The sequence below is a fragment of the Chrysoperla carnea genome, chromosome 3 (genome assembly GCF_905475395.1).
Source record: "Chrysoperla carnea chromosome 3, inChrCarn1.1, whole genome shotgun sequence".
Lineage (NCBI taxonomy): Eukaryota > Metazoa > Arthropoda > Insecta > Neuroptera > Chrysopidae > Chrysoperla > Chrysoperla carnea.
In genome coordinates this window covers 88556737-88584191 of record NC_058339.1, presented here as the reverse complement: position 1 = coordinate 88584191, position 27455 = coordinate 88556737, and the positions used below count along the sequence as shown (strand labels likewise).

Sequence of the window (27455 nt, the reverse complement as noted above, 5' to 3'; positions counted from 1 at the left end):
TTTCATTTTTGTGGCGCCTATGACATCTATCAGTTATAAAATTTCATGTTGGTTAGTAAGAAATGATGACAGCTGATGCGCTTTCAGGTAAACTTTTCTAATATTTATATAAATGGAAAAGTTTTAAAGTGAGATTAAATTTGAAAAAGACGTAGCTCATGGCTTGGACTATTTTTCGGAAAGCTTATAAGGAAGAAGGTATGATATGAGAATAATATTCAGGCTACTTTTCGGAAAATTCTTAAGGAAGAAGAGAATAAAAAAGGTACAAAATATCTTAAATAACCTTTATTAAAATCAATTGTGCAGTAACCTCGACCTCGGTGTCGCCTAAGGGGATTGTTAGGATATCCAAAATTGGAACGAAATTGAATGGAAACATAAACAAAAGAACTTGTAAATAACAGTGGGATTCACTAACAAATTTCATTTTAACACTGGAAATTACTGAAAGGGGTAAAATAAAGTTAGGTATTTACGTCGGGCGATTACTAAAAAAATCGTAGTTGCTTTTAAAAAAAAATCTTCGTTGAAAAAATAGACTTGTGCACTGTATTGAAGGCCAACAAAGAGGAGTGAAATGCATTCTAAATCTATTTTATAACACTTAATTAAATGGAATTCCGGTGAGAAAGAATTCCCATATGTGTATATATTTGTTTCCCGCTACATATGAGTACTCCCGTGTCGCTTTTAAGTTCAAATGACTTGAAATTCAATATAAAAAAATTCACAATATTATAAAAGCGATGATTGATTACGGAAATTTGTAGGAGACTCCCAGGAAGATAACAAACTTTTTTGATATTTTTAAAGCTATGACATCCTCTACGACTTATCCAGAATAAAAATCTGCAGTTAGTTTCATAGAAGTGCTTTTTGCATGTTGTTTATTTGCGATTTTTATGGCTTTATCGATCTTTACGCCTCATTAAATTGGGTTAGTGATCTCCCACATTAACACCCCTTCCATTCCCCTTCCCACCTTTCTATGTAAATATTTTAAGTTTAAAAATATTACGGCAAACCATCTGAGAAGTATCTAATGGGACAAATATGGCGTTAATGAAGCAGTAACTGCAATACACGAGTTTTTTTTTAGGGAGAAAAACACCTTAGTGAAAATAAATAAATGAAATAAATAAAAGATCCATTTTATAAATAAAAAACTTATATTTAATTATTTCAAAAAATCATTCAAGACTGACTAATATTTAGTCAAAACCTAATAAATTCACACAAATAACGTCGAATAATTGTCGAAGTCGATTATAAGATAAAATAAATTACGTTCTTAAATATCCTTTTGTTTTAATCATTATTTACTAAAGAAAAACTAATTTTAAATTACGAATTTATTGAACGAAAAAAAACTTTTAACTTTTTGTCTCCGATAATGAGGAGGAGCTTGAATCACTTTCGCTATCTGACGATGATTCGTTGTCGGAACTCGAACTCGAACTAGACGAACTCGATGAAGATGATGACGAAGATGATGAGGAACTACTGCTAGAGGATGAACTTGTGTCATTTTTTGTTTTATTTTCATTTGAACCATTTTCTTCGCTTCTAAAAAAGAATTTGATTCAACTTTTAGTTTACTTTGAGAATTAGTCGGACAAAAAAAAATTGTTGTCCAATAATTTAAGATAAATTTTTGGCGGCAAATCGAGAACTATATCCAAATTCAATAAACAGAGACAAATAAATTTTGAGTTTCTTACTAAGTCATGTAAAATTTTACTGTTCAAAGATTCTTTGATACTACTTTCCTAGATCTCCCTAATTTTTATAATAATTCCCAATCAATCATAATTCCTGATAATTCCCGATTTATCAGGATTGTGGATACTGTTGAGGTTGAAATGGAGTTAGGTAATTGCTTTATTCAAGAAGTTATATAGAATCGCCAAACAATTGAAAATGTGAATCAAGCAAAACTGTCTTTGTTTATACGTTAGAATGAAATATCCTTCTTTTGTTTGCCACTAAAATCTTTCATTGAACACTCTGTACTCGAATGCAAGAAACACTTACTTAGCAGCCTCAATTTGTTTAATACGTTTATTTAAGATTTTTGTACGTGAATCTCGTATTAAATGTTTGCGTTTTCCTTTGCATTCGTAACTCCAATGTCCATATTCCAAACATTTTTGGCATCGTACGAATGTACTGTCAGGTTTATTTGGCCTAAAATTTTAGAAAAATTAAATTAATTCAAATGAAAATTTATTCAATAAATTGATATTCTCTTACTTTTTTAAGACTTTATTCATTGTAAATAATATTTTTTACTGAAAAACAATTTGTCACTTTTGAGGTTATAATCAACATACATTTATGAAAAATAGTCAAGCGTTTTCAAGAACTATGTATAAAAATATGGTTCGTAAGTATTTAGTCATAAAGTAGATGCTTATTTTTAATTAATCTTTCTATGGTAAGTTTTTAATTTACAAGATAAATATAACAACGAATATAGATAATTCTATAAATTTCTGGCCTTAACTAAAATTTGGATTACAAATTTAAATTTGTGTACGTGCAAAAGTTGCCAGTTCTTAACAATCTTACATTTTTGTGGTTTACAAGATATGTTGGATCTAATCAATCCAACGAATTAAAGAATAATTTTTTATTGGTTAAATGGTAAAGCCCGTTGGCTAATTTTAGCTTACTTAAATATATTTTTAACTTATTCTAAATTGATTAGTTATTTTTTTTTATAAAACAGTGTAAGTGTGTAAGTAGCAACTTAAAAAAAAAATTTGAAACTAAAAATTGTTCTTTTTATAAAGCATTTTTAACGTTATTATCTTGCGGAAAAATACAATTTGAAATCAGTATTCAGTACTACCCTTGGGGTCTTATTTTTATCTACAGAACTTTCTTCTATTTGCACTTTATTAGAATGGAAAATCATCAATTCGTTTATTTTTAAAAGTATTGACTGGAAAAGTGGAAAAAATAAAGAATTGCTAAAAGATTTGTATTTTCACTCATTTTGGCTATAAAAATACTTTTTAAATAAATTATTGTCTGAAATTCTTTAAGGCTTTAACATTATTTTGATATAAAGTAAATATTCAATTTTTAATACTAAATAGAAACAATGCAAGTTTTTATTTCTGTTCAACAAGAAACTTAAAATTATTGAATTTAGAAAATATAAATAAAAAAAACAAAACAATTAACAAATTAACAAAAACGGTGTATCAGAGGGTCGAGATAGATGTCTATACGTGAAGAAATAAAATTTATCTCATTTTGTATTGCATGTATTTATTTAGCGACAAAACGGCTCATTTTGTATTATCGGAACCAACTTGTTTAAGAATATTGATAGATGGCAGAATTGGAATTTTAGAATATCTTTGTTTGTAAGAGCATGTAATATGCAACTTATCCAACAGAGAGAATTAATTCATTTTATAACTGTCAATGTGTGTAACTAAAACTGTGTTTTTGCAAAGAATTAGTTAAAACGAGAAGAAAAACAATTGTGTAACAAGATTTTTCATTGGATTACTTTTTATTAAAATGATGAAAAATGCTTCGAACAAAGAGGTAAGTAAATATTTACAAATAAATTTATTCGTTTTATTCTTTCAAATGTTTGAAAAGTTTCCATTTTGGTCCCACACTTGTGACATATATACGCCATCTATTTTTTTTAACACGAGATCTATGACAGGAAACTAATAAGGATTTCCGCCTTCATGGCGGATGACATAAAAGTTTTGCGCTAAAATTATTTTACATGTTTATACATAGATGGTAGTACTAATCTGTTGATTTTTTTAAAATAGAAATTACGTGTGAAAATTCTTTTGGAAACTCAAAAACTAACAAAAGAAATTGGCGAAAATTTAAATATGACAATTGATGATAGAGCTAATGAATTAATATCAGAATTAATTTGGAAGAAATTAAATCTTTATGGTTCTGATTTAGAATGTTTTGCAAAGTTTGTATTTCCTTATTAAAGGAGTTAATTTAATTTGAAATGAGACTGTTTTCCCGTCAAATTTTTAAAGATTTGGGGAAGTGGTATCAAATCAAAATAAATTGACTATTAAAGTTTGTAAATCTTTATTTTAATTATTTATTTTCAAGGCATGCAAAACGGTCCTTAATTACTCCAGACGATATTAAAGTATTAGTTCGAAGAAATGTAGGTTTGGTAAGTCTAATATGTTGTTTCTAAGTGAAGTAATTTTTTAATTTTATTTATTTATTTTTTTTTTTTTTTGTAGAAAGAACACATTGTAGATAAAGTTGAAAATGTGAAATCGAATAAAGTAAAGAAAAAGAAGGAAGATAAGTCTCCTGCCGCTCCATAGATCTGAAGAATGTGTCCTTATTAGTATTAATAAAATGCGGGCTTTAAGTGTCATTTCTTAACATATCTTTTTTTTACTTTTTTTAATGTTTGGTCTAATAAAATGTTTAAAAAAATAATAATTTCTGGTTTATTGTTTTCGCCTCGAATTCAATTTTGCTTATGGATTCTTTTTCCCTCCCAATTTAATCCTAGCATCAAAGTTAATAACTACTATTAGTATTTTTGACATTAAACTATAATATGAAACTATTACTTCAAATATTCATATTTGTCAACTTAGATTAGGAGGTATGGGCGCTGTCAATGGAGTCATAAAAGTACCATCCATTTATTACTAGTTTTATTAAGGATGTACGAGCACCAAGGCAATTTAAAATGAAAAGCTTGATTTGTTTTTATATGAAGTTGGACTAAGTCTAAACCAATTCTGAAAATATTAGGAGGGGTTGTCTGGTTATTTAAATAAATGCCTTCAAAAGTAAGTACTCTTAACATTCGTTTTATGGTAAAACAATGGATCGGTGATATGTTTTCATAGATTTCTCCAGAACTAGTCGGTGGAATAATCAAAATTAGTCGGTTATTGAAAACAAAAAAATCTGTTGTGCCCGACTAATTAAGGATGTATGAGCACGGTCGAGGGTAGACAAATTAAAAAAATATACATATTTTGAATTTTGATGGTGAATTATGTTATCTTGACAAAATAAGAATAAAATTTTTCGTTTTCTGGAGTAATTTTCAAAATATTGAAAATTTTGTTTAATTATTTCGCTTTCGCCATTTCGAAAACCATTGCAGATATCGAAAAATTGTATTCGTATTTTTCGTCTACATTCATGAAGTTATAACAAAATTCATCATCAAAGATGAAAATGAGGTACAAATAATTTCAACCCTAAATCTAAGAATTAAGAATTACAAAAATAATTTTAAAAAAAATAGTTTTATTCAAACAGGTGTGTATTGACGCGTTTAAATTATTATGAATAATTATAAATCAAAATACCAATCAGAGAAAAGTTAACCAAAAGTTGTTAGATACATTAAGCCATGAAGTATTTCATCTAATTTCTTACTATTATTATTAGAAGATAGAAGAAATTTCTTAGTAAGAAAATTCCATCAGAATTATCTCTAAAATGCTGGCACCCTCATCTCCTAGCCTATTTACCTTCACAAACCTATTTAAATAGGTTTCCTCACCGCTATGTTGATGATTTGATTTTTTTTTTTTAATAAAAATAATAATATCGAAATCGAACAAAGCCGATGAGGGTGGGGTAAAATGGGTATGAAGTAGAGGAAGGTTTGTAGATTGGGTGATGATTGCAAATATCGTATTTACATTATATTGTAGTTTTAGGTTATGATGTGTGACATTTGAATTTTTATATTTTGATTAAATTTTTTTAATAACCGCATTGCACAGCATATACTCAAAATAAAAACTACATAACTTCAATTGGATATAATATTCAATTTGAAAAAAATTTGTAATTCTAACTGAACCACTATCAGTACCTAACCTAACCTAACTATTATATTAAATGAGACAATTAAAAATCATTTTTTTAATTATTTATTTGAGGTTATGCAATTGTTGTTATTAAATATCTATTTTATTCAGTGAGAGAATCAATTCGGATTTACATACCGATTTTAAACAGATTGTTCAAGTGAGATGCAACCCTTTCCCCAAAAGAAGGAGAAAGATCGCTATGTACTAAAGCATTAGCGCACCTGTCCCTGAAAATTTGTAGAATTTCTAGTTAATTTTTAAGCCACCAGCCGCGCTGTCATCAAGAAGTAGTATCTGCGAAGTGGATAAAGTTAGTTGCATAATGTACAAATTGATATATCATTTCAAATTAGCGCACAACAGCCCGTCTTTATTGATACTTCTTAGCGGCCGCAGCGCCTCACTTATTTTATCCATATTTCGGGGACAATATTTTCTATAGCGATCGTTCTCCTTCTTATAAGCTTCATGTCGAGAACAGTGCTAGCAACCACGGTACTTTTACCAGGTACCTTCATTTATGCTCTTAAACTTTTTTTTCTTGATTCCAAAATTTATAAGTGATTTATTCCTTCATAAGTGCAAGAGTGAAATAAAACTCACAGTTTGAAAAGATAATAACTTATTCAAGTTGCGCCCAAAACAAGCGAGAAAAACATAGGAAAGGAAAACCTATGAATCTTCTAATGCCAAAAGTGCCAAAAGAATTAGTTGTTTTCGAACGAGTTTCTTGAGAAAACAAGGTATATAGAGTAGTTTTAAATTCAGTGGGTAAAAATTTAAAAGACTTTTTGTGCTATAATTTGAGAAATATTTTGATCGACAAAATACTGTTATTTTTATTTTGCATTTTTCGCAATACTACTATAACGAGTGATTATTGGATGGGGCCCCCAAATTTGGTTTTGCCCCGAGATCTCTACAGCTGTACTCCTGCAATTTTTCGCAGTTAAGTTTTTACAAAGAACTTTTCCTTCACGCTTGACTGCTTGTACTCATTTCTCTCAAGGATCACAGTGAAAAATTGAAGTTGGTTTTGTGTCATTGTGTAGTAAAACAATGTTTAAGTATTACATTCATTTTCATATAAATAATTTTATTTCTGATAAAATATTTTTGTGGTTGTATCGTTACCAACCAAAACCTATTGCTGCCGGATCAGCTTGATTGAATTGGTTGCCTTAATTATTTATACAATCTATCAGAGAAATAAATGAGTGGATTCGATTTCGTTGCGAATGTTTAGTTGTATATTTTACGTATTCTAAAACTAGACTATAAAAACTGTTTATTCATACATGAAGTCACAAAAAAATTGAACTAGATGTTCAAGTTTTAAGACAAGTGAAATTTATAAATTTAAAAAACTCTTGATTGAACATACCTAAGAACACTCTCCATTAAATTATCTTTTTCCTTAAAGCCTTTTCCAAACAGAGCGTATTTTGAAGATTATCGCCAAATGTTTTGCCTTTTTGGGTATCAAACCGTAAACTCGCACTTGAAACGTGGTTAAGAACACTCTCATTAAATTACTTTACAATCGAACCAAAAAAATAAAAAATCGGTTCATCCGTTTAGGCGCTACGATGCGACAGGCAGACACCCGCACATAGCGATAAAACTTATAACTTTTCTTTTTTAAGCTCGGGGGTTAAAACAGTAATTTTCTGCATTTTAGTAGTGTTTCTGCCAATCGAAAGTTGTCATTGAACAAGTTATAAGGTTCAGAATAATAGAGTGACGAGCAGTGTGATAACAAACATAGCGTTTACACCTATATTGAATAGGATAGCAGTTCAAAAATGCATATTGATAAACGCGAAAAATATTATAGCGAGAAAAACAAGTAGCATTGCGACATTTTCAATGTAGTATGGGGTCATATTGTGAAGTTGAACTTACTATTTACTAATGTAAGTGGCGTCAAAGTTTTCATACCATACATTATTGTAAATAACGCCAAAGCTATGGATCTTACGGCAATATTATACAGAGTACTAGATGTGAACTATCGGTTTCGCTGGGCAACTTCAATTTTAAATACAAAGATTATTGTGTTATAATCTTCACTTTATATGTCGTCAATTCATATGCCGTCTTAGCCTCATTTTGTTCACAACTTCGTCGATTTTATTATTTTGATGCGGAACCCTATTTTTTTTTGAAAACACCCCATGCTCAAAGATTGCATTTAAAAATTGCCCATCTCCTTTTAGCCAAACAAAGGTTTATATGTAATCTCTATGGCGATACCCACGTATGACGTCACTAGTGGGTATCTTCCTTTTTGGTTAATTCGTAATTTTAAACGTTCATATCTTGCATACTAGTAAAGATTTTTAAAAACCAACTTTTCTGTTCGTCAAGTGAGAATTCTTTATCTGAAGTGATGTGTAAATTTAGTACGATCCCTTATTCATGCATAATAACCGATCCATTTTTTAAGTGACACTCTGTATTTGCTACCTTCCAACAACTCGGTATTGGTATTACCAACAATAGATAGAGGCTGGTTCGCGTCCATTTATTGGTATTATATTGAGTTTGGTCCAACTGTCTATTTAGCACACATATAAAACCTCATTCCATCCCAATCATCCATATAGGTATCACCTGGATGATGCACCACTATTCCTACATATATATGTGTGGATGGTGTTAGAGACCTTCCTCGCTCCGTCTTCCTGGTCTGAACACGTTTGCTATAGTAGTAGGATATTGTTATCAGATGCATTGTATAATTGTAAATATAGTTTGGTATGCCTATTTTTTTTAAACTCTCCCTACAAATAATAATTTTTCTATATTCCTGTGTTCTATTTATTTTTAACCAATGATATCTGGTGTGTACCGGTTGGCGGCCACTAATTACCAATTATCGGACTTGTTAATTAATAACTTAAATTAACAAGTTTAATCAAAAATATTGTGCAGCAGGTATTTCTTTTTATACCCGATGTTCCAGAATTTAATACATTAGTGTTAGACAACAGGATTTTGCCCACTAAGAATAAATCGGTTGGATAAAAGTTTTATATGATTAATCATGATATGTAGATAACAAAACACAAAATTAATTTTTATAAAATATAAGGATTATTAATATTTTTTAGAATAAATTCTTTAAAATTATACATCCAGTCACGTGTCAGCAAACACCAATCAGATGTACTTTGAAGATACTATGTCATACCATTACTACAAAAGCATATAAACATGCAAATGCATGTAAACTTGCATATACAAAAATGATTGTATGTCGCGGTATGATGTCATTTAAAACGCCATGATATTTTAAATAATGATTTTTTGGTGTAAATCTGATATTAATGTAACGTATAAACCAATTTTACAAATTTGGGACAAAAGCCTATTAACGGTGGACATTAATTTTTTCCGGTGGAAATAAGTAAAGGAAGACAATTTATTAAAAAAATTTTTCTATGCGTTTTCCTTTAGGACGGGAGGAGGGGGCAAGTGGACCCTCTTGTCACCCCTCCGGCGTGCATGAAATCAAAGGTTCAAACCTTTTGTACCATCTTTACAAAAGTTTAAATTTTCAATCGACTGTTTAAAATTGTAGGGACATTTTGTATTATTAGTGTAGGTATATATATATAGTATATATATAAAAAATAAAATAATACACATAGCTACCTACCTAGGTAATATATACACTCTGGGTAGGTAGGTATCTGGTACTATTACCTACATAGGTAGTTAATAGTTACTAACCAGGTATTACCTACGTTAGTTTGTATTGTAAATACAGATATCTTTTTTAACCGACGGACGATCATTTAAAAACATAACATTCATATTAAACTTCACAATATTACCTGTACAGGATGAGTCAGCAGAAAAGTATCCATAACTCTAAGAGTGGATTCTACACAGGAGAATATAATCTCATATATGTTTCTATCCGATTGTTAAACAGCAACTTTAATAATATTGAATTTTAAGAATTTCTCGATTAAGGTAGTACGAGCAATAGGCAAGTTTAGACTTGTGGTTGAAATTATCTTATTTTCAACTTTGAAGATGAATTTTGTTATGACTTCATGAATATAGACGCAAAATAAGAATACAATTTTTTGATATCTGCCTTTGGTTTCCAAATTTCGAAAGCTAAATAATTAAACAAAATTTTCACTTTTCGATGTTTTGAAAATTACTTCAGATATCGAAAAACTTTATTCTAACTTTTCATCATATGTTGTCAAGTTCTAACATAATTCACCATCAAAATTGAAAATATATATTTTTGTGTCCTTACTTCCGTGCTCATAAAACTTTATTATTATTATTTTAATTAAGATTTTACCGACTAGTTTTGGAGAAAACTGTTAAAACATATCATCCATCTACCGTTTCCCATAAAACTAATGTTAAATATGGCTTCTTTTAAAGTCATTTATTTATTTAAAAAATCCGTCAACCGCTCTTAAAATTTTCAAAATTGATTTAGAATCAGTCCAACTTCATATAAAAAAAATCGAACCTTTTATTCTAAATTGCCCTGGCGCTCGTACATCTATATAATAAGCAAAGTTGTAGACAAGAAAATTTACTTAAATTTATCATCCAATCATATTTACCATAATTTTTATATATGAAGTTCTTAGATAAAAATTGGAGTAACTGGAAAAACAAAAAAAATTACGAGAATACGGGAATATATCCGATTTTTTACATTTTTTCCTGTATAGAATCGAACTCTTAGAGTTAGGTACCTTCCCCTTGGTTCATCTTGTACATATGTTATGTATTATTGTTTTAAAAAAAATATTCTATTTTATAAAATAATAAAACTGATCGACAAGCCATCGATATTATTAGTGGAATTCAAAACCCATTTATCTACTCAAACCTCTATTGGTAACCCCACCTCATATAAAAACCTTACTAAAAATATTATTTTTAATACAACATCAAACTGCATATCTATTCCCGACTAGCAGTTTGTTCGAAAGTTATTTGCTATTTAAAATTAATTTTAAAATGAGTGAAAACAAACAATTGACTGAGTTAATTGCTGAAATACTCTCTATAGAAAGTGTTTAATATCAGTGCTTGCATTGTTTTTAATAAATTAGAAAAGTCACAAAAACCAATACAATTATGGCGGCCTTTCGGCCGCTATTTGTTTTGATCTTGTCAACTCCTTATTTTTAAAGTTTTGGAGAAAATGGACATTAAAGTTTTGTCCTAATTTGGGCCCTTACGGGCAAACTATGACGTTTACGAAAAAATGTTTCAAACAAAAGTTGTTTATTTTTTGTTAAGGAACATTTTACATTCTAGAACTTTTGTTCTATCTTTGACGGTTTACAAGACCTTGAACAATGTTGCTTATTTACGATCTTAAAATCACTTTTTATGATCTGAATACGCTATACAAATTTCAGCTTGATATCTCTTCGTTTTTTAGTTGTCGAGATGACTGGCAGAGGGACAGAAAATCGAAAATGGATTAATTAGGTGATTTTATTTTATTTTAACACCTCCTAAATTTTGTTTGTAGCATCCATATTTTTAAGCGTTACACACTTGGGACTAAAATTAGTATTCCTTGATATATATTTCATATATACAGGGTATACAATTAATTTAAATGAAGGTAGGTACTCTATTAATTTAAATAGAGTTTATTTTTAAAGTATTTATTTTTATTTTTAAATTGTAAATTGTCTTATTTATTTTTCTTGAAGAATTGGTAGATACAATTTCAAATATTTATTGCCTTATTGAAAATAGCTAGAGATGAATAAATGGAAAAATCGATTTTTCGGAGGCTTGCAATGTGGGTAATGAAATTTTTCGTACTTTTCTGTTAGTTTAACTTTATTTCGAGTCGACTGGTGAAAATTCCATCTTTCTAGTATCTATCGAACAGAAAATTGTTATTTTTGGATGGTTTCAAGCGCTTAAAATGAAATTAAGCAAAAAACTTTTGCGGTAAACTTTACACAACAAATAAAATTTTATACCTATTAAAAAACTAATTTTTCATAAACTTTTTGAGAGATGAAAATCGTAAAAATCGCCTTTTTTCAAATTTTATGAATTTTTTATTCGAAAACAATTATATGACAAAGTTTTTTCCAAAGTGATTCGTTCAATATTATTAATTTATTTAAAAAAAATTAGTTTAAACAATATCAGACCGGGTTCCCACTGGCAACCTACACTTTTACGTTCAGGAGCATTTTTTAAACGAGATCCTGCAAAAATTGACCATGCGAAAATTATTCATGCTCAATGACGGATTTTATCAGGTCTATTTGTTTGATTATAAATTTTATTAATAAATTGATGAAGTAAATAATAACATTTTGAGGTTCCAAATAAAATAAACGTACCTTATAACAAAAAAAACCCAAAAATTATATTTACGTATCTGAGAAATGAAGGTTGAGGTTTGAAGGAAAATACAATCATAGTTATTATTATTGTTGCTAGTTAATGGTTTATGCATGTATGTATAATAGGGAGGGCATCCTGTGGTGCGCCTATTTTTAATTATTATTTTTTTATTTCAATTTTTTTTTCATCAATTTTTGGAGTTATGTTTTGTGGTGTAACGTGTTTAATATCTATGTATTTTTGTATACTATATAAATATTTTTTAAAATGAAAAACTTCCACAATACAGACTGATTCACCACGAAAACTTGTTAATCCGTCAGCACTCGCGTCAGCATTTCAGTAGCCTTTAGATGAGTATGCGCGTTAAATATTCTATTTTTAAGTCATAATCTCTTAATAATTTTATTCAAATTTATTTTTTAATATATTTACTAATAGACTAGAAAGAATTTCAGAAAATATAACTTTTAGAAGCAAATCATATAACTTTTGGGCAAAAAATCTTTTCCCCCTATTTGGCGGCCCAATTTTTGCCCCTTTTTTTGGTTTTATCAATGTAAGTCCAAAACTATGCGTTTTTTCAGAAAATACTGGAAACAAAATAAAGTGTAACAAAAAAACGAATCCTATATGTAATAATAATTAGGTAATTGATTCTGATCTCTGGTAACTTCTTATTATTCTGTTATTAATATAAGAAAATGTCTACTTTCAGAACATGATAAACGAAAACTTGATACATAATTAAATAATATATAATTTAAAACGAAAGAAACATATTTCCTACCGGGTGTCCCACAACACTTCTCTTACCTATGAGTGCAAAAATTATTAATAAGTCAGCCCCATTGTTTATTCTACTTAAATTTTGATAACTTTTCGTGATTCAATCTGTATATGAGAATGAACCCTTAATTTTTTTTTTAAATATAAATATTTCGCATGTATGATGTACAAATTGTCTGCTTTAATAGTTTTTCAGAAAAATCATAGTCGTGACTAAGTGAATAATTTGGTAAATGTTCTAATTGAAAATTATTTTTATTTAAAAAATATACAAATATTTTTTTAAACATTTTTATTTGGGTAGAAAACTCATCTAAAATTTCTTTCATGTTTGTTAGTAATTGGTTTTTTTTTTTCATAATTAAAAATAATTTTCAAATTAAGACATTTTTGTGAATTTTATTTGAAACGATTTCAGTAAGTTATGAGTCATTTCAAAATTGTGGAAAGAGAAAAATTCCTTTGATTTATTATTTTTGAGCCGTAAATTTTAGTTGGAATATGGATGGAAAATGTTTTTTACGGTTTAACTAGCATTCAATTTGTAAAATTAAATTATTTATAAATTTTTTTTTTCGGTTTTTCTATTTTCTAATTAGGAACCTAAAAACAATGAAATTTTGTTACATAGGTATATGATTTCTATTGCCTAAAATCAAGGATTATCGACGATAAGTTAGAAAATTCATTAAACCACTCAGTGAATCTGATTTTTGCTTTCTTTGGGGTCAAAGTTTACTTAAATACTGTGTTATCATCATTAAGCTCTTGGAAAAAAATCGAGAAAACAAATTGTTGACCCTAAAAATATATAATCGATTTCATTTAACAGTTGAGTGAGTTAGTTTTTGAAATTTTTCCTTAAATCTGGTAGAAACTGATTTTAATGGTTTCGGTATGTGCTTCCTAGAGAATTTCTTTAAATTCTGAAGAAAGTAGAATTCGTCATCAGACAATTTTTCTCCGGGTCTAATAGGTTTTTGCAGGTATGTTTGAATTTTTATGTAAAAAATTGTAATTGAGGTTATTTATTATTAATAATTTGGAAAGTCACCGTTCGGTAAAAAAATTTTAGCTCATTTTTTAGCGGAAATTCGCTATAAATGATTTAGTTTATCAATCGTGTTTGACAAGCGTATTTGATGAAATACTATAGTGTATAATGTCTAATTTTATAAAGTGGCCTCTACACGTATTTTAAACTATTTATTTTAAACTATCAACAAAATAATATAAAATAAATGAATTATGATCAATCTTTATAACAAGAATAATAAATAAATATTTAACTGTTCTGTTAGTTAATCAAATAAATAAATAAATGAAAATGGTATATAAATTATTAAAATAATGTCAATTTAATGAAAAACCACACTTAATTGCTAATAATATAAAATTATTATAAATATAAAATTAAAATAATTTTATTCAACATTATATACTGACTGGTACACAGCATAAATAATATGAGGGAAGGGGAATGGATTGACAAGATTGGTAATTTTAAGGCTTCATTGATTCTTCTTTTAACCCCTTAGCTCTTGGACTTTTAATATTCTTATTTTCTCATACAATGAAAAAAACACAAATAAAATGATAATAATTTTCTAGTTAGCGAATTGTCGAAGGAAATGGAGCAAATGCTTTTGTACTGATGACGGAATTTTGAAAAAATTTCTTCAAATGTTCATCAATCCTACTTATGGATGTCAAAAATGATCATCGTTAAAATTTATATATATATATGAATACGTTTATGTGAATGTAATTTGTTCAATCTCTGAGGAAATTCGCTTAGCTTACGCTCCTGCGCTACGAATTTTTTCATTTTCTTTTTAAAGAAAATTATAAGTGTATACAAGGTCTGAAAAATAACAAAAAGGCATTGAAACCCTTTAAGAGATACACCTGATTTCAATTTTTTTTGAGTGGCCAGTAACCGGGAATTTTTAAGAAAATTAGGGGTATCTATGAACTATAAGAAAACCTGTGGACTATCCAATTATAAAATGAAAAATAATGTTTTTTTGTTTTTGTTTTATTTATTTTTTTTTTAAGTTTTTTCGATTTTACCGATAGATACCTGATTTTTAGTAAGTTGCTTTAAAAAGTTACTAAGAAATTCGAAGTTCTTGTTTTGTATGTTCTTAGAATATATGTTGCAAAGAAAACTATAGAAAAACGCAGAAAATACTAGAACAATCTGTTTCATGATTATTTAAGTATTTTTAAGTTATTGGAAAATTTGATTCGAAAACTCTATTTTTTTATTATATTTGGGTAAAAATTATTTTATATGAGTTTTATCAAATTCCAAAACTAAGTTTCTTGTGATTTTTTCGATTTTTCCCATATTAAAATTAAAAAATCGGAAATAACTTCGATCGTTTTTAATTTCGATAAAACTGTAACTAAATAACGTATTTTGTCCCATTTGCCTGTCCATACCCGTATTCGCATAAAACTACATTAGTTATATAATAGTAAACTTTAATTCATTAATTCACATATGGTTTTTTGTGGTTATTACTTAAATTTTTAAAAATATTCATCTATAATAGATTTACCTGCCTAGTACAGTGTAGTGTAGGTAACTATTATATCGACTATACATACAATATATACATATCTATAGATTTTTGTAGTAACAATATAATAATACTATAATATAATAATTTATTTGTAATTTTAAAATGAATTTATTAATATTTAAATATGTGGCTGCTACTGCAATAAATATTATTATTCATTTAAGTACTTATAGACCAACCAAAAAACTATACTCTAACCTCTAACGAACTAACTAAAATTATTATATTTCAAAAACTAATGCAAAAAAATTAATTGTTTTAGTTTTATAAAATATATCTGTGATTATAAAGTTATTACATACTACCATACTGATAGGACAGTTGGTTAGAACACTGGTTTGGTGTTCCAAAGGTTGTGAGTTCGAACCTTGCCTGGGTACTATTTTTCATTATTGGTGTCAGAGAGAATTAAAAAGATCACACAACTTCCTCGTATTCTTTTTATAAACTGTTTAAAATAGATTCCGGGAGAGTGAAAATTGGAATTTTTTTTGTTTTTCATTTATGAACTAAAAAGTACAAAATAATTAAACTTTTGATCGTTGTTGATATTATCTATGTACTTTTTTAACGTTATTTTAAAATAATTTTTTATTTATTTTATGAAATAAAAATTATGGTGCAAAAGTGTTGAATGATTTCTAAGAATTATTGGATTTTAATAACTTTTTCTTGCGAAAAAACACAAAATTAACAATTTTTTTTTTCCTTTTTTCACCAGTATTATAATATTATAATAATAAACCATTTTAAATGATTCAGAAAAGTGACTCAATTTTTTCTCATAATTTCCACAAAGCTCGTTTAGGTACATAAACTCATTTCCTATATTTTGCGAATATTTTCGAACTTTCCTTCAATTCAATTCGTCCAATTCTTGGGATAATACTTATGGTGAAGACTATTGAAAGGTTCAGAATTAAAAAGCTATTCATTGAAGCATTTGAGAATACTTTGTAGCTTTTTAAAAGACAATAGCTCCAAAATCGTAAAATTGAAAGAGGAATTTATTTTTTTAATGGTCTGTTTATAGAATATTCCAAAGATATTTTCATTTGAGCGAGTTTTGGCAACACATATTATTGCGTTATTAGAGAATGGAAGGAATTCTTCAAAATGTCAAATGTTTTGGTCAAATACTGGAAAGAATCCAATATTTGACTCACTATATGTTTTGCTTTTTTTACAATTATACGCTCCTAGATTGGATAATCGACCCAACGGCGATATTTAAATATGGGGATAAGAGTAATTACGTCATTTATTTTAATTTCTACCAGATTTTGATCAAAATATAATATTTTAAGTAACTTTTACATAATATAATTGTGAGAAAATAAAGAAAATCTGTTCAAATTTTTTTTAAAATTATTTTTTACTCGTTAATATTTATAAAAATTAATATTAACCAATTTTGGAAGAATGGGAAAAATAATTTTCGTTTTTAGGTTCTTACACAAAAAAGATTAAATCTTCATGAAATAAGAAGTAGACAGTGACGGATTTAGGCCTGCTGCCGCCCTAGGCCCCGTTCGATGCGCCGCCCTTTTTGATAGAATGAATTTCATTAATTTTGATCCAGTTTTTTTATTTTAAAGTAACTTACTTTATTGAAATATAATTTTTTAAATATTACTGATAAACAAGACAGATAAATATATAAATAAACTTTAGACAGATAAATAATTCATATTTCTTTTAATATTAATCAATTTGAAAATTTCTTTTTCCTGGCTTTGGTCCGTGCAAAAACGTCAATTATGTCGTCGTAATTAATTTCTTGGACTAGTTGGGCTTCAATAGACAGTAATGCAAGTGCATTGAGTCTATCTTGGCCCATGCTTGCGCGTAAATAGGTTTTTACCCTTTTAAGAGTAGAAAAAGATCTTTCTCCTGAACAATTTGTAGCCGGAATACTCAAAAAAATACGGAGAGCAATGTCCACATTCGGATAAACATCTGGAAAATTCCGTGAATGCAATACATTGCATATTTTTTGTGCAGAGCGTACATCTTCCATATTTGCCAAGGAATCTTTGAGTTGACAATGTAAATGAATGCATTCATTGCCTAACGTCTCTTCCAAATCATCAGGATACTTACTGATTAGTTTATTGGCAAGATTTTTTAATTCATTCGTGTCTATTTCAGATAAATTATCAAAACATTACTTAGTAAAGAACATTAAAAAGTAAAGAACATTACTCGATAAAGAATATCATTGATCGATTAAAAAATTAACATCTTACCCCCACAGATTGAGAAGTAGATTCATAAATTGGATTATAATATTTTCTATCGAAAATTTTTTATAAAAACTATTCTGAACCAATTTTTATAATTGATTGTCTTTACTTTTTTGTGACTCTAAAATTTTGGCATTTCATAAATTTTGCCGCCCTTCAAATTCTGCCGCCCTAGGCCCGGGCCTCACGGGCCTAGGCCTAAATCCATCACTGGAAGTAGACAATCATCTGGGAAAATTGTAATAACTTGGATGAGTGTGGCATGGAAAAATAGGGGATCGGACAAAATTTTTTTAATCATTTCAGATGACGAATTCTCACGTCATGAATAGAAATGTGAAGTTGTTTTTTTAAAATCTTCACTAGTATGCAAGATATGAACGTATATAAAATTCTTAATTAAATAAAGAGGAAGATATCCACAAGTGACAGTACCTGCATATAAAATTTTGTTTTGCTAAAAGGAGATGGTCAACATTTGAATGCAATCTTTGATTGCTTATAATTTCTTCGTTTTTGAATCGATTTTAATTTCACTTTCAAATTTTGTCATGGTATCAAGTCCAGTTTTACATTTTTATGGGTCACATGGCCAATTTGATATCAGAATTATCCCCGATTACGTTTTTTCCCCTCCACATGTCAAAATCTTTAAGAAAAATGATACTGGGATCACTGTAATTTTACCGTCATCAAACTATACTGTTTTTTCGATGAAAATTCTCTGTTTTGTACTATTATTAACTCTTGTAGAATCATTTGTAGCCATTTTTTTTTTGGGTATATTTATCAATTTCAGTAAATTATGTATGAAAAAAAAAATATAATACAAAAAAAAATAATTTTATTTTTTAAAATTTATATTTAACGGAACCAAATATATATATATATATACATATTAAAATATATGAAAAATATGCATGTTAAAATGTATAAACCGATCTAGGGAATAGAAGCAACATTAATTTTTATATATTTTTATACGTCATATTTATATGGATATGGATATGGATATACAATTTACCACCCCATATCCATCCAACACTCCTACCACTCGTACTATTCTGGATGGACTCTGGACTCTATCATCATGGGTATATATATGAAACAAAAACCAAAATATCTATAGCTAATAGTATTCGGACGTACAATATATAATAATATATAGGTGTATATTATATATAATAAATATATATATGAACAAAAAAAAATGTATGAGTAACAAACATTCTGCTGGTCTCTTAAGGGATTTTATGGGGGGGTATTATTTATATATATATATATATATATATATATTTTTTTTTTTTATATTTTTAACAAAAACAAATTATTTTTCATGCTATGCATATTTATAATTTATGGTAATAATAATTACATGTAGCATAATTTATTTTTGGGTCGCGAAAAAAGTTATATGTGAATTCAGTTTTTATATTTTACAATTTTCTTTTTTTGATATTAAATAACTGATTACCGATGTAGGTAATGCTTATATTCAAACTTTAAGAGTTTTAATATCATCTTATTACTTCAAATTAATAAGTTCAGTATCACGTACTGAAAGTAAATGCACAAAATCCTTACAAAAATAGGCGGGGAAAGTGTCTCCATTTTAAAGAAAACCGTTTTAGGTTATATCTCCATTACCTTGCACTTTAGACCAAAAATGGTAATCTTTATTGTAGATAATTATGTTACCTACCTTTTTTTTGTATCACTAACCGTTTATGACTTATACGACTATGAAGATTTACTTATTGACTATTTGACCGATATTTCTTCTAATATTTTTTTAAAGAAGAAAATGATAATAACTAAACTTTTTAATCAAATTTCCACTACTTTAATTTAGAAAATTCTTAAATCTCAGACAAACTTTTTTTTGTGAATTCTGCATCAAAAATGAAAAAAGTCCAAAAAATAAGACAATTCATAATACAAATAAAACTGTAATAGTTGCAATAATTTAAATAATGATAAAACCGATCATGATTGAGTCTGGTCATTTTGCGAATAATGAGGGATCTGTAGTAAAATTTAAAGCTGGAGGAAAGCAAAGGAAAAGTATACCGAAATTTTATGAGCCAATGGAAACATTTATATTTTCGAAAACTAAAATGCAGGAGGGAAAGTAAGCTATAGTTATCTTGTATCTACTACTAAATACTAAAATTTTCACAACAGACAGCCAGAAGATTCGGGAAAGATGATTTTTAGTACAATTTAATATACCTACAAATTTTAAATTTCAAAAAAAATATTGCCTGAATTCTTACAAACACTGTCTTGAAACTTGATAACGCTTTCTGTTTTCTAAATAACTGATGTCGTTATCATATATATTATAAACCTAAGTCACTTAACGCTGTCTGTTCCTACGTCCCTATATATGCTTAGATCTTTAAAACTATGCAATGGATTTTTATGCGGTTTTTTTTCATGAGGAAGTTTTTTATATATAATACATGCATGATATAATAGATAAACACTGATAAATTTAGAGGCTATACGAAATTGTGTCACCCTATTAGCTCAGTTGGTTTAGGCGTAACCAATTTCGTCCGCGGTATGGGTTTTTAAGGTACGGAATCCTAGAATACAATAAAATAAAAGGCAGTGGATACTCTTTGTAATAGTCTTAATTTACATTTGAGATGTAAACTCATAAACCTTTCATTCAATGTCTCATAATTTCTTATTGTAACATATAACGTAATACGTAAAGTAAGTAAAGTAACTCAGTAACATTACATTTGTATCGTATCGTTTGACTTAAGTAGTAAATAAATTTAAGTAAACTTAACTTAACTTACCTTCTTCTATATATTTTAATAAACAGATTTATTATACTTATAAAATATTGTGCTATTCAATCTCCTACTCATCTTAAGGGAGGCATTTCGTTTCATTTTTTAACTAGAGATATGTTTGAAAACGATTTAATTTGCAATTTATTTGACAAACTTATTCGTGTAACAAACAGCCGAGAATTTTTTTTATTTTTTCGAATAACTATAAAACCAATTAAGATAAAAGCCATCAAAGTTTTGCTTTTATCTCATTCTAGCAAAACAGAATTTAACATGGAGTAGCTATGGTGTGCCATATGTAGCTATAGCAAATGGTTGATAGACACACTGACGTTCTTGTTCTTATCGGATATCTCTGTTTGATACTTGTCTTTAAAATGCGTATTTCTTGGCGAATTTTAATTTTAATTTCACTTTTTGTCATCTTGTTTACGGTTTTTTCATGTTTTGTTAACAAATTAAGAGCTCTTAAGAAAATAGCAAAAACTCGGTTAAACTTGTTTGCTTATCAATCGATCGATATGTTTCTCATTCAAGTTCATGTTGATCCCTCTAAGAATTTCGGACAAATGCGTACCTTTTCTCTTTCAACTTTATTTTGACAGATTTATTTTGAAAATTCATCAGTTTTTTTCGATAAATCCTTTTTTCAATATTCACAAATTAATCAAATTCCCCCCTGAAATTGTGTGTTTTTATCCGTTTTATATAAAAACATGACCGTTGTTCATTGTCCGTCAAATATAAAATACAAAGCTATGTTAGTCCATTGCAACTGTGTATTCTACCAGAATACTACAAATATTATTATACCTATAATTTTGAAAATAAGAAAATTTTAAGGATTACAAAAAAAATTATGAAAAATTTTTCAAAATATTTTATTAATGCATTGTAACAAGAAAAACTATTTTCTAAAATAACTCTAATATAGAATAAATAATATAATTCAGACCATTCAGGCCAAAATTATTAATCTGATGTAGGATCAAAATCACTAGAAAGACCACTTTAACCCTTTTATTTTTTAAATGGCGCATGTGGTTGAAACTCTTCATATAAAATATCTATTTTCGAATTATGAATTTTTCAGATTTGTTCGACCTATCTATAGTTTTTTTAAATAAACTTTTTTCTACCTAAGTTCTTCAGAAATTGTGAGAGTTTCTCTCATCACGAGAGTAAAGGTGTAAGCAAAAAATAATAACTTCGAAAGTTTCTTTCGAAAGTCTGTTCGTGTACTTTCGTTAGTTTAATATAATCGTAATCAGTAAATTTACAAAAAACTTGTGATAGAAATATGGTGAAATTAGTTTAAATGAATTTAATTATTTAGATTACTTTTCTGCTCTAATATTTTTACTCTCAAACATCATTAATCACGAAATTGTTCACCGATTCAGTGGCTTTTTGAGAAAAAAACATCCTCAAAATCCACCTTTTACAAATAAAAGATTCAACTTGTCAAGATTAGTCAGAAAGAAAAGATACATAAAGTACAATGCGGACTTTCTTTTGTAAATAAAATTTATTTATTACAAAACCAAGAACGTGGAATAAAAAATCCATAAATGGATTCATTCTGACAATCACAATTTTGCCGAGCATAAAGTTCTAATGCATATAATGCAAATATTAAACTAGTACCAAAACTGAATCCCATCCATAAAAGTATGTTACCAGCATTTTTACTAATTTTTTCTAATTGTTTCGATAAAACTACAGCAAAACAACCAAATGCAGTAAAAAAGATTAGCAATACTGGATAAAATACTTGAATTGCCATTCCAAGAATATATTCATGGAATACAGAGGAAATTATAAAAACACTTAAATATGGGAATAATATGTTGTCGCAACCAAAATGTTCATACAAATCTTTATAGATGTAAATGTACAACCAATCATGGACAATTATATTCCATTTACGGAAATATTCACTGTAATTTGAGACATTCCACCAATCCTGTTCAATAAAATTATTTAAAAATAATGTTTAGTCTGCTCTAGAAAAATTGGTTATTTTTGGAAAGTTTTAATCTGTATAATAGATGTGGCTGCGTTATAATGTTTGACTCTTTTTCTGTGTGTAACAAGAAATAATATTAAAGCACCTATTCGTTGGACACAACTGAATCGGTTGCAGCGCTATCATCTAATAAAATTTGCAATAAATTGTTTCAATTGTTTGCAAGTATTTGCGCCATTTTCAATACAGTACGGGCGCCATACCTATACCTCTGGTGGATTGCAATATTCAATTCTGTAATATTACTTATGCTAACATAGACTACTTATGCTATATGTATCTGTCTCTATACCGTACCAGCATTGTAATAAATAGTAAACGCCATGTATTTCTTAGAGTGTACTGGCTTTGAGGATGTACGAGCACCAGGGCAGTTTTAAATAAAAAGCTTGATTTATAAAAAAATTTAGTTGGACTAAGTCTAAATCAATTCTGAAAATTATAGGGGGGTTGCTCGATTATTTAAATAAATAAATGACTTCAAAAGTAGGCTTATTTAACATTGGTTTTATGGTAAAATGGCAGATGGATGATATGTTTTCATACAAGTTGAAAATAAGGTACAAATAATTTCAACGCTAAATCTAAAATGGCCGTGGTGCTCATACTATCTGAAGTTAAAGCTCACCTTATAAAATAATCGATCAGCGAATCGTAAACCTTCGGCCCAAGCATTATGCCATGAATGCAGAAATAAGTAAAACAGTGCTAAGTATATGAATAACGCTGGACCAGATAAACTGATAATTTTATACAGCAATATTTTGAGATCATAATGGATCACACCATAATCCTCGTAAACGTCCAGGACATGTCGTTCGAAGACATGACTACACACAAATAAAATCACTATTAATTCTAGAACATTCCATAAAAGAAATCTCCAACGTATTTCCTTTGTCCTAGAAACAGAATTTATATAATATTTTGATAATGATCCTTCGAAAATATTTCGAGTTTTTTTTACCTTGGATAGTTTTCCTGATAAACCAACGTTGGAGCAAATAAAAAGAATAAATATTTAGAAAATTTTGGTAAAATATGTGTTCCAGATTGTAGTTTGAGCATATCGTTATAGTTTAACACACTTGATATGTTACTACGTACAAACGCATGGCATTTCATCATAAACCGGATTTGCTCACAGAAGAATGTAATACCGGTCCCAAATGTGTAATAATTAAGCTGAGCCAAAAATGCAAACCCAAACAAAAAACTTAGTTGGTATAAAATGTACATAAATATTGATAACCGATCCCAAATATAAATATTTAGTGCTGAAAAACAAATTTTAATTTTTCTAGTAAAATTTCGAAATTTAGGTCAAATAGAGAGATCAAAGAATTTATATCAAAGAGTCGATTGTTGTTATTTCATTTTTACTCAAAACACTGATTCGCTTTAGCACTCACTCAAAACACTGATTTCATTAGCTTTTGAATTGTACTACTGCTTGACTATCTGAGAGGATGGAAATTTCGCTAAAAACCTTATGTGGGCTTTATATTTCCGATCTATTTTTTCGTGTTTGTTTTTTCCAGGTCTATTTTAGCTAGGTTAAGTTATATTGGCTGTCCACGAAGGACACACTTAGGCTAATAGAGCCCATTGTGATACCATATATGTGTTTTACCACCTTTTCCGCTGATATTTCATTTATCAGCTTCTCAATTATTTTCAGAGGCTGAGTGCACGTTCTTCATGCATATGTTCTTCATGCGACGGCGGGAATCAAACCCGCTACCCTAGTCAACCAACTGAGCTACTATCGCAACTTCTTATTTCATATTTTAGCTAAGAATTTAGGATTTAGAATGAATTCATGCTGGAACACCTCTAAAACATTCAGTGTTTTCAAGGATGGTTTTCGACATTCGACTCTGTTCATACAATTTTTTGATCACTGTGCTAGTGTATTTTGAAAATTATTAATCTTACAATTTGGTCTTAATTGGATATGAACATGAGCCCAAATATTGAGAATACTGTACAGAAACAGTGTTGCAACAAACATACAAATCCATAATCCACCAAGCGGAATAAATCCTTGAAATGAAATTCGTATTGTGGAAATTCCAAAACTTATACTGAAAAAAAATTATTTTAATTGATGGCATGTTCAATGATTTTTGGGAAATAGAAACTTTGGTAGGGCTCCAATTGGGTACTTAATATACTGTCATGAAAAAAAAATATTTTGGCTGTGGAACTTTTCCCTTAACGAAAATTCTCGTATAAATTGAATTATCTGGTTGGTTTAAAAATTATTTATTTAAAATGTATTCAATCGTTTTTTTATTTATTGCTATTAGAAATTCAAAAAATTTAGGAAACAGGGAACTTTCTGACTTCTTAATTTAGTACAATTACTTACCTTCCAGTTTCAAAGTAATCGCTGATAGCAGAATGTAAAAATAAAAATAAGATAATCACAATAAATATATTATAAATAGTACTTATATGTTTTATAGCGAATAAATCGGTTAAAAGTGAATTTCGATGTGTAAATTTTTTATCACGTAATTTTCCATCGAAGGTTTCAGTGCTAAAAATAATTTTATTTTATTAATTGATTTCATAAAGACTCATCGAAGCTCTAACATACTTATTTTTGTTTTTAAACAATTGATTAAATTCATGTGAGACTTCACATTTTTCGACATCTTTCATCATTTCTTCCACAAAAATCGTTAACTGATCGTTAATGTTTTGTAATGTTTCATTCTGTAAATCCTGTAAGTGAAAATTGAAATATTCATTACGGCATAGCGCTGTAAATAATGCCTGTTTGCGAAAATTGGCAAATTTTTGATTGGGCATTTTAACAATTTTTATTAACAATATATTAGATTCATACCATTTAAAAGTTCCAAAATAAACTTACTTCCAATCGATTACGAGTTTTTTGTAATGACATATCCTTAAGAACTTCCCCCATTTTTTCAATGTCTTCGGTAACAGCACCTAAAATTTTATCGAATCATTCCATGGATGAAAAAAATTATGCTTTCTGGTTTTACAGAATTGCTCTCCAAAATGTCCGGTTCAAACAATTCAACAATTTTTTTACACTCATATGATAAAAGTTTTTGTAATAAGCTAAAATTGGACTAGTTTGAAGAATTTTACGGTTTCAACATTATCGAAAATGTACAATAAGTTAGTACATTTTATGTTGTACATTTTCGATAAAAAGTAAAAAACTTCTACTTTTATAATTTAAATCTCGTAGATTACGTTAAAATTTAAAAGGCATAAAAGTAAAAAAAATTCACAAATTTTCTCCCCTCTAGAATGCCAGAGTCAAAAAGCGATTATTTATAATTTTTAGTAATTAAATAAATTCATAAATTCGATTCTCAATTTAAATAATTAATTTGCAGATTAAATTTTGTGTTGCTGGGTACTATCCGATCAACCTTAACATATTACAGACAATAGAGAAGACTTTTTCACAATAATTGGTAAATATTATTTACCTGTTTAAATAAAAATTTATACACAACACAATTTTTGGCAAGAAATATTTCAATCCAAAACAAATCACTTTCTCAAACTAATGTTGACTTGGTGAAAATCATTTTGATAATAACGATTCCAGACTTACCCAAAAATTAATTAAGATACTTATGCAAATTAATGCCTATAAAAAAATGTATAATTCAAGTTTTAATAAAAAACTAATAAGTTCTTTAGTACGTTGACCTTGAATAATTGATTGGCACATACACATTTATCCATAAATTTTGCATAATTTTTAATCAAACACAATCAATTAATTTCAGGAAATATTTGGTTGAGGAAAAAAAGTAATTCTTTAGTTTAGAATTTAATTGATATTTAGAATAGAGGCGGAAAATAATTTCAAAATTAGTTTGTTTTTAAACATCGAAACCTATTATTAAATAAGAGATTGCTTGAATTTTGAGGAAAAAGGAAAGGAAATTATTTATATTTATTATATTTTAATAAGAAGCATGTATGCTAGACAAAATAAAAATAAACAAAAACAAGTGAAAACAAACAATTGACTGAGTTAATTGTTGAAATATGATGCATCTTCAGTGTTGATTTCTTCATCACATTACACATACAAAAATGTGACACATACATAACTGATATTCAAGTATAGTACATATTATAAAATTTCCGCCTAATTTGCGCCCTCACGGGTAAATAGTGATGTTTACGAAAAAATGTTTCAAACAAAAGTTGTTTAATTTTTAATAACATTTTTTATATTTAAACTTTTGTTCTATCTCTAACGGTTTAAAAGATGGATCCTACGGATCCAAGACCCAATTGACCTATGATCCTCATTTACGAACTTGACCTCACTTTTTACGTCCAGAGTACGCTGTAAAAATTTCAGCTCGATATCTTTTTTCGTTTCTGAGTTATCGTGTCCACAGACGGACGGACGGACGGACGGAGAACTGAAAATGGACTAATTAGGTGATTTAGTGAACACCTATGACAAAATTTTTTTCCTAGCATCATTATTTTTAAGCGTTACAAACTTGGGACTAAACTTAATATACTATGTATATTTCATATATACATGGTATAATTAGTCACGCAGTTGCTTCTTAAATAGTTTAGGATATCGATAGACATATACAGTGTGTAGCATTTAAGATGAAGACACCCTCATATTTTTGTTATTTATAGGAATATCGATTTGAAATTTTGTACAGTCATAGAGGGTGATCTGTTACATTTTTAAAGATACTTAACCGAAATCTGAACTT

General features: G+C 28.2%; 3 protein-coding genes across 3 annotated transcripts; 1 reads left to right on the top strand and 2 right to left on the bottom strand.

Annotated features, from left to right (window-relative positions):
- Window positions 1–1241: 1241 nt before the first annotated feature.
- Window positions 1242–2363, bottom strand: LOC123296503 (zinc finger CCHC domain-containing protein 10-like). The gene is made up of 3 exons (XM_044877993.1): window positions 2257–2363; window positions 2038–2190; window positions 1242–1569 (listed from the first exon to the last, which is right to left on the bottom strand). The coding sequence occupies exons 1-3, from the start codon at window positions 2274–2276 to the stop codon at window positions 1377–1379; spliced, it is 366 nt and encodes a 121-aa protein (XP_044733928.1). The 5' UTR covers window positions 2277–2363; the 3' UTR covers window positions 1242–1376.
- A 1094-nt stretch (window positions 2364–3457) lies between these two features.
- On the top strand, window positions 3458–4429 carry LOC123296546 (centromere protein S-like). Its single transcript, XM_044878061.1, has 4 exons — window positions 3458–3567; window positions 3810–3967; window positions 4117–4183; window positions 4257–4429. Exons 1-4 carry the CDS (start codon window positions 3541–3543, stop codon window positions 4341–4343), a joined length of 339 nt encoding a protein of 112 aa, XP_044733996.1. The 5' UTR covers window positions 3458–3540; the 3' UTR covers window positions 4344–4429.
- Window positions 4430–22203: 17774 nt separating this feature from the next.
- Window positions 22204–25642, bottom strand: LOC123296336 (sterol O-acyltransferase 1-like). Its single transcript, XM_044877798.1, has 7 exons — window positions 25589–25642; window positions 25310–25437; window positions 25079–25249; window positions 24668–24791; window positions 23672–23889; window positions 23333–23606; window positions 22204–22641 (listed from the first exon to the last, which is right to left on the bottom strand). Exons 1-7 carry the CDS (start codon window positions 25640–25642, stop codon window positions 22204–22206), a joined length of 1407 nt encoding a protein of 468 aa, XP_044733733.1.
- Between the last annotated feature and the right edge of the window lie 1813 nt (window positions 25643–27455).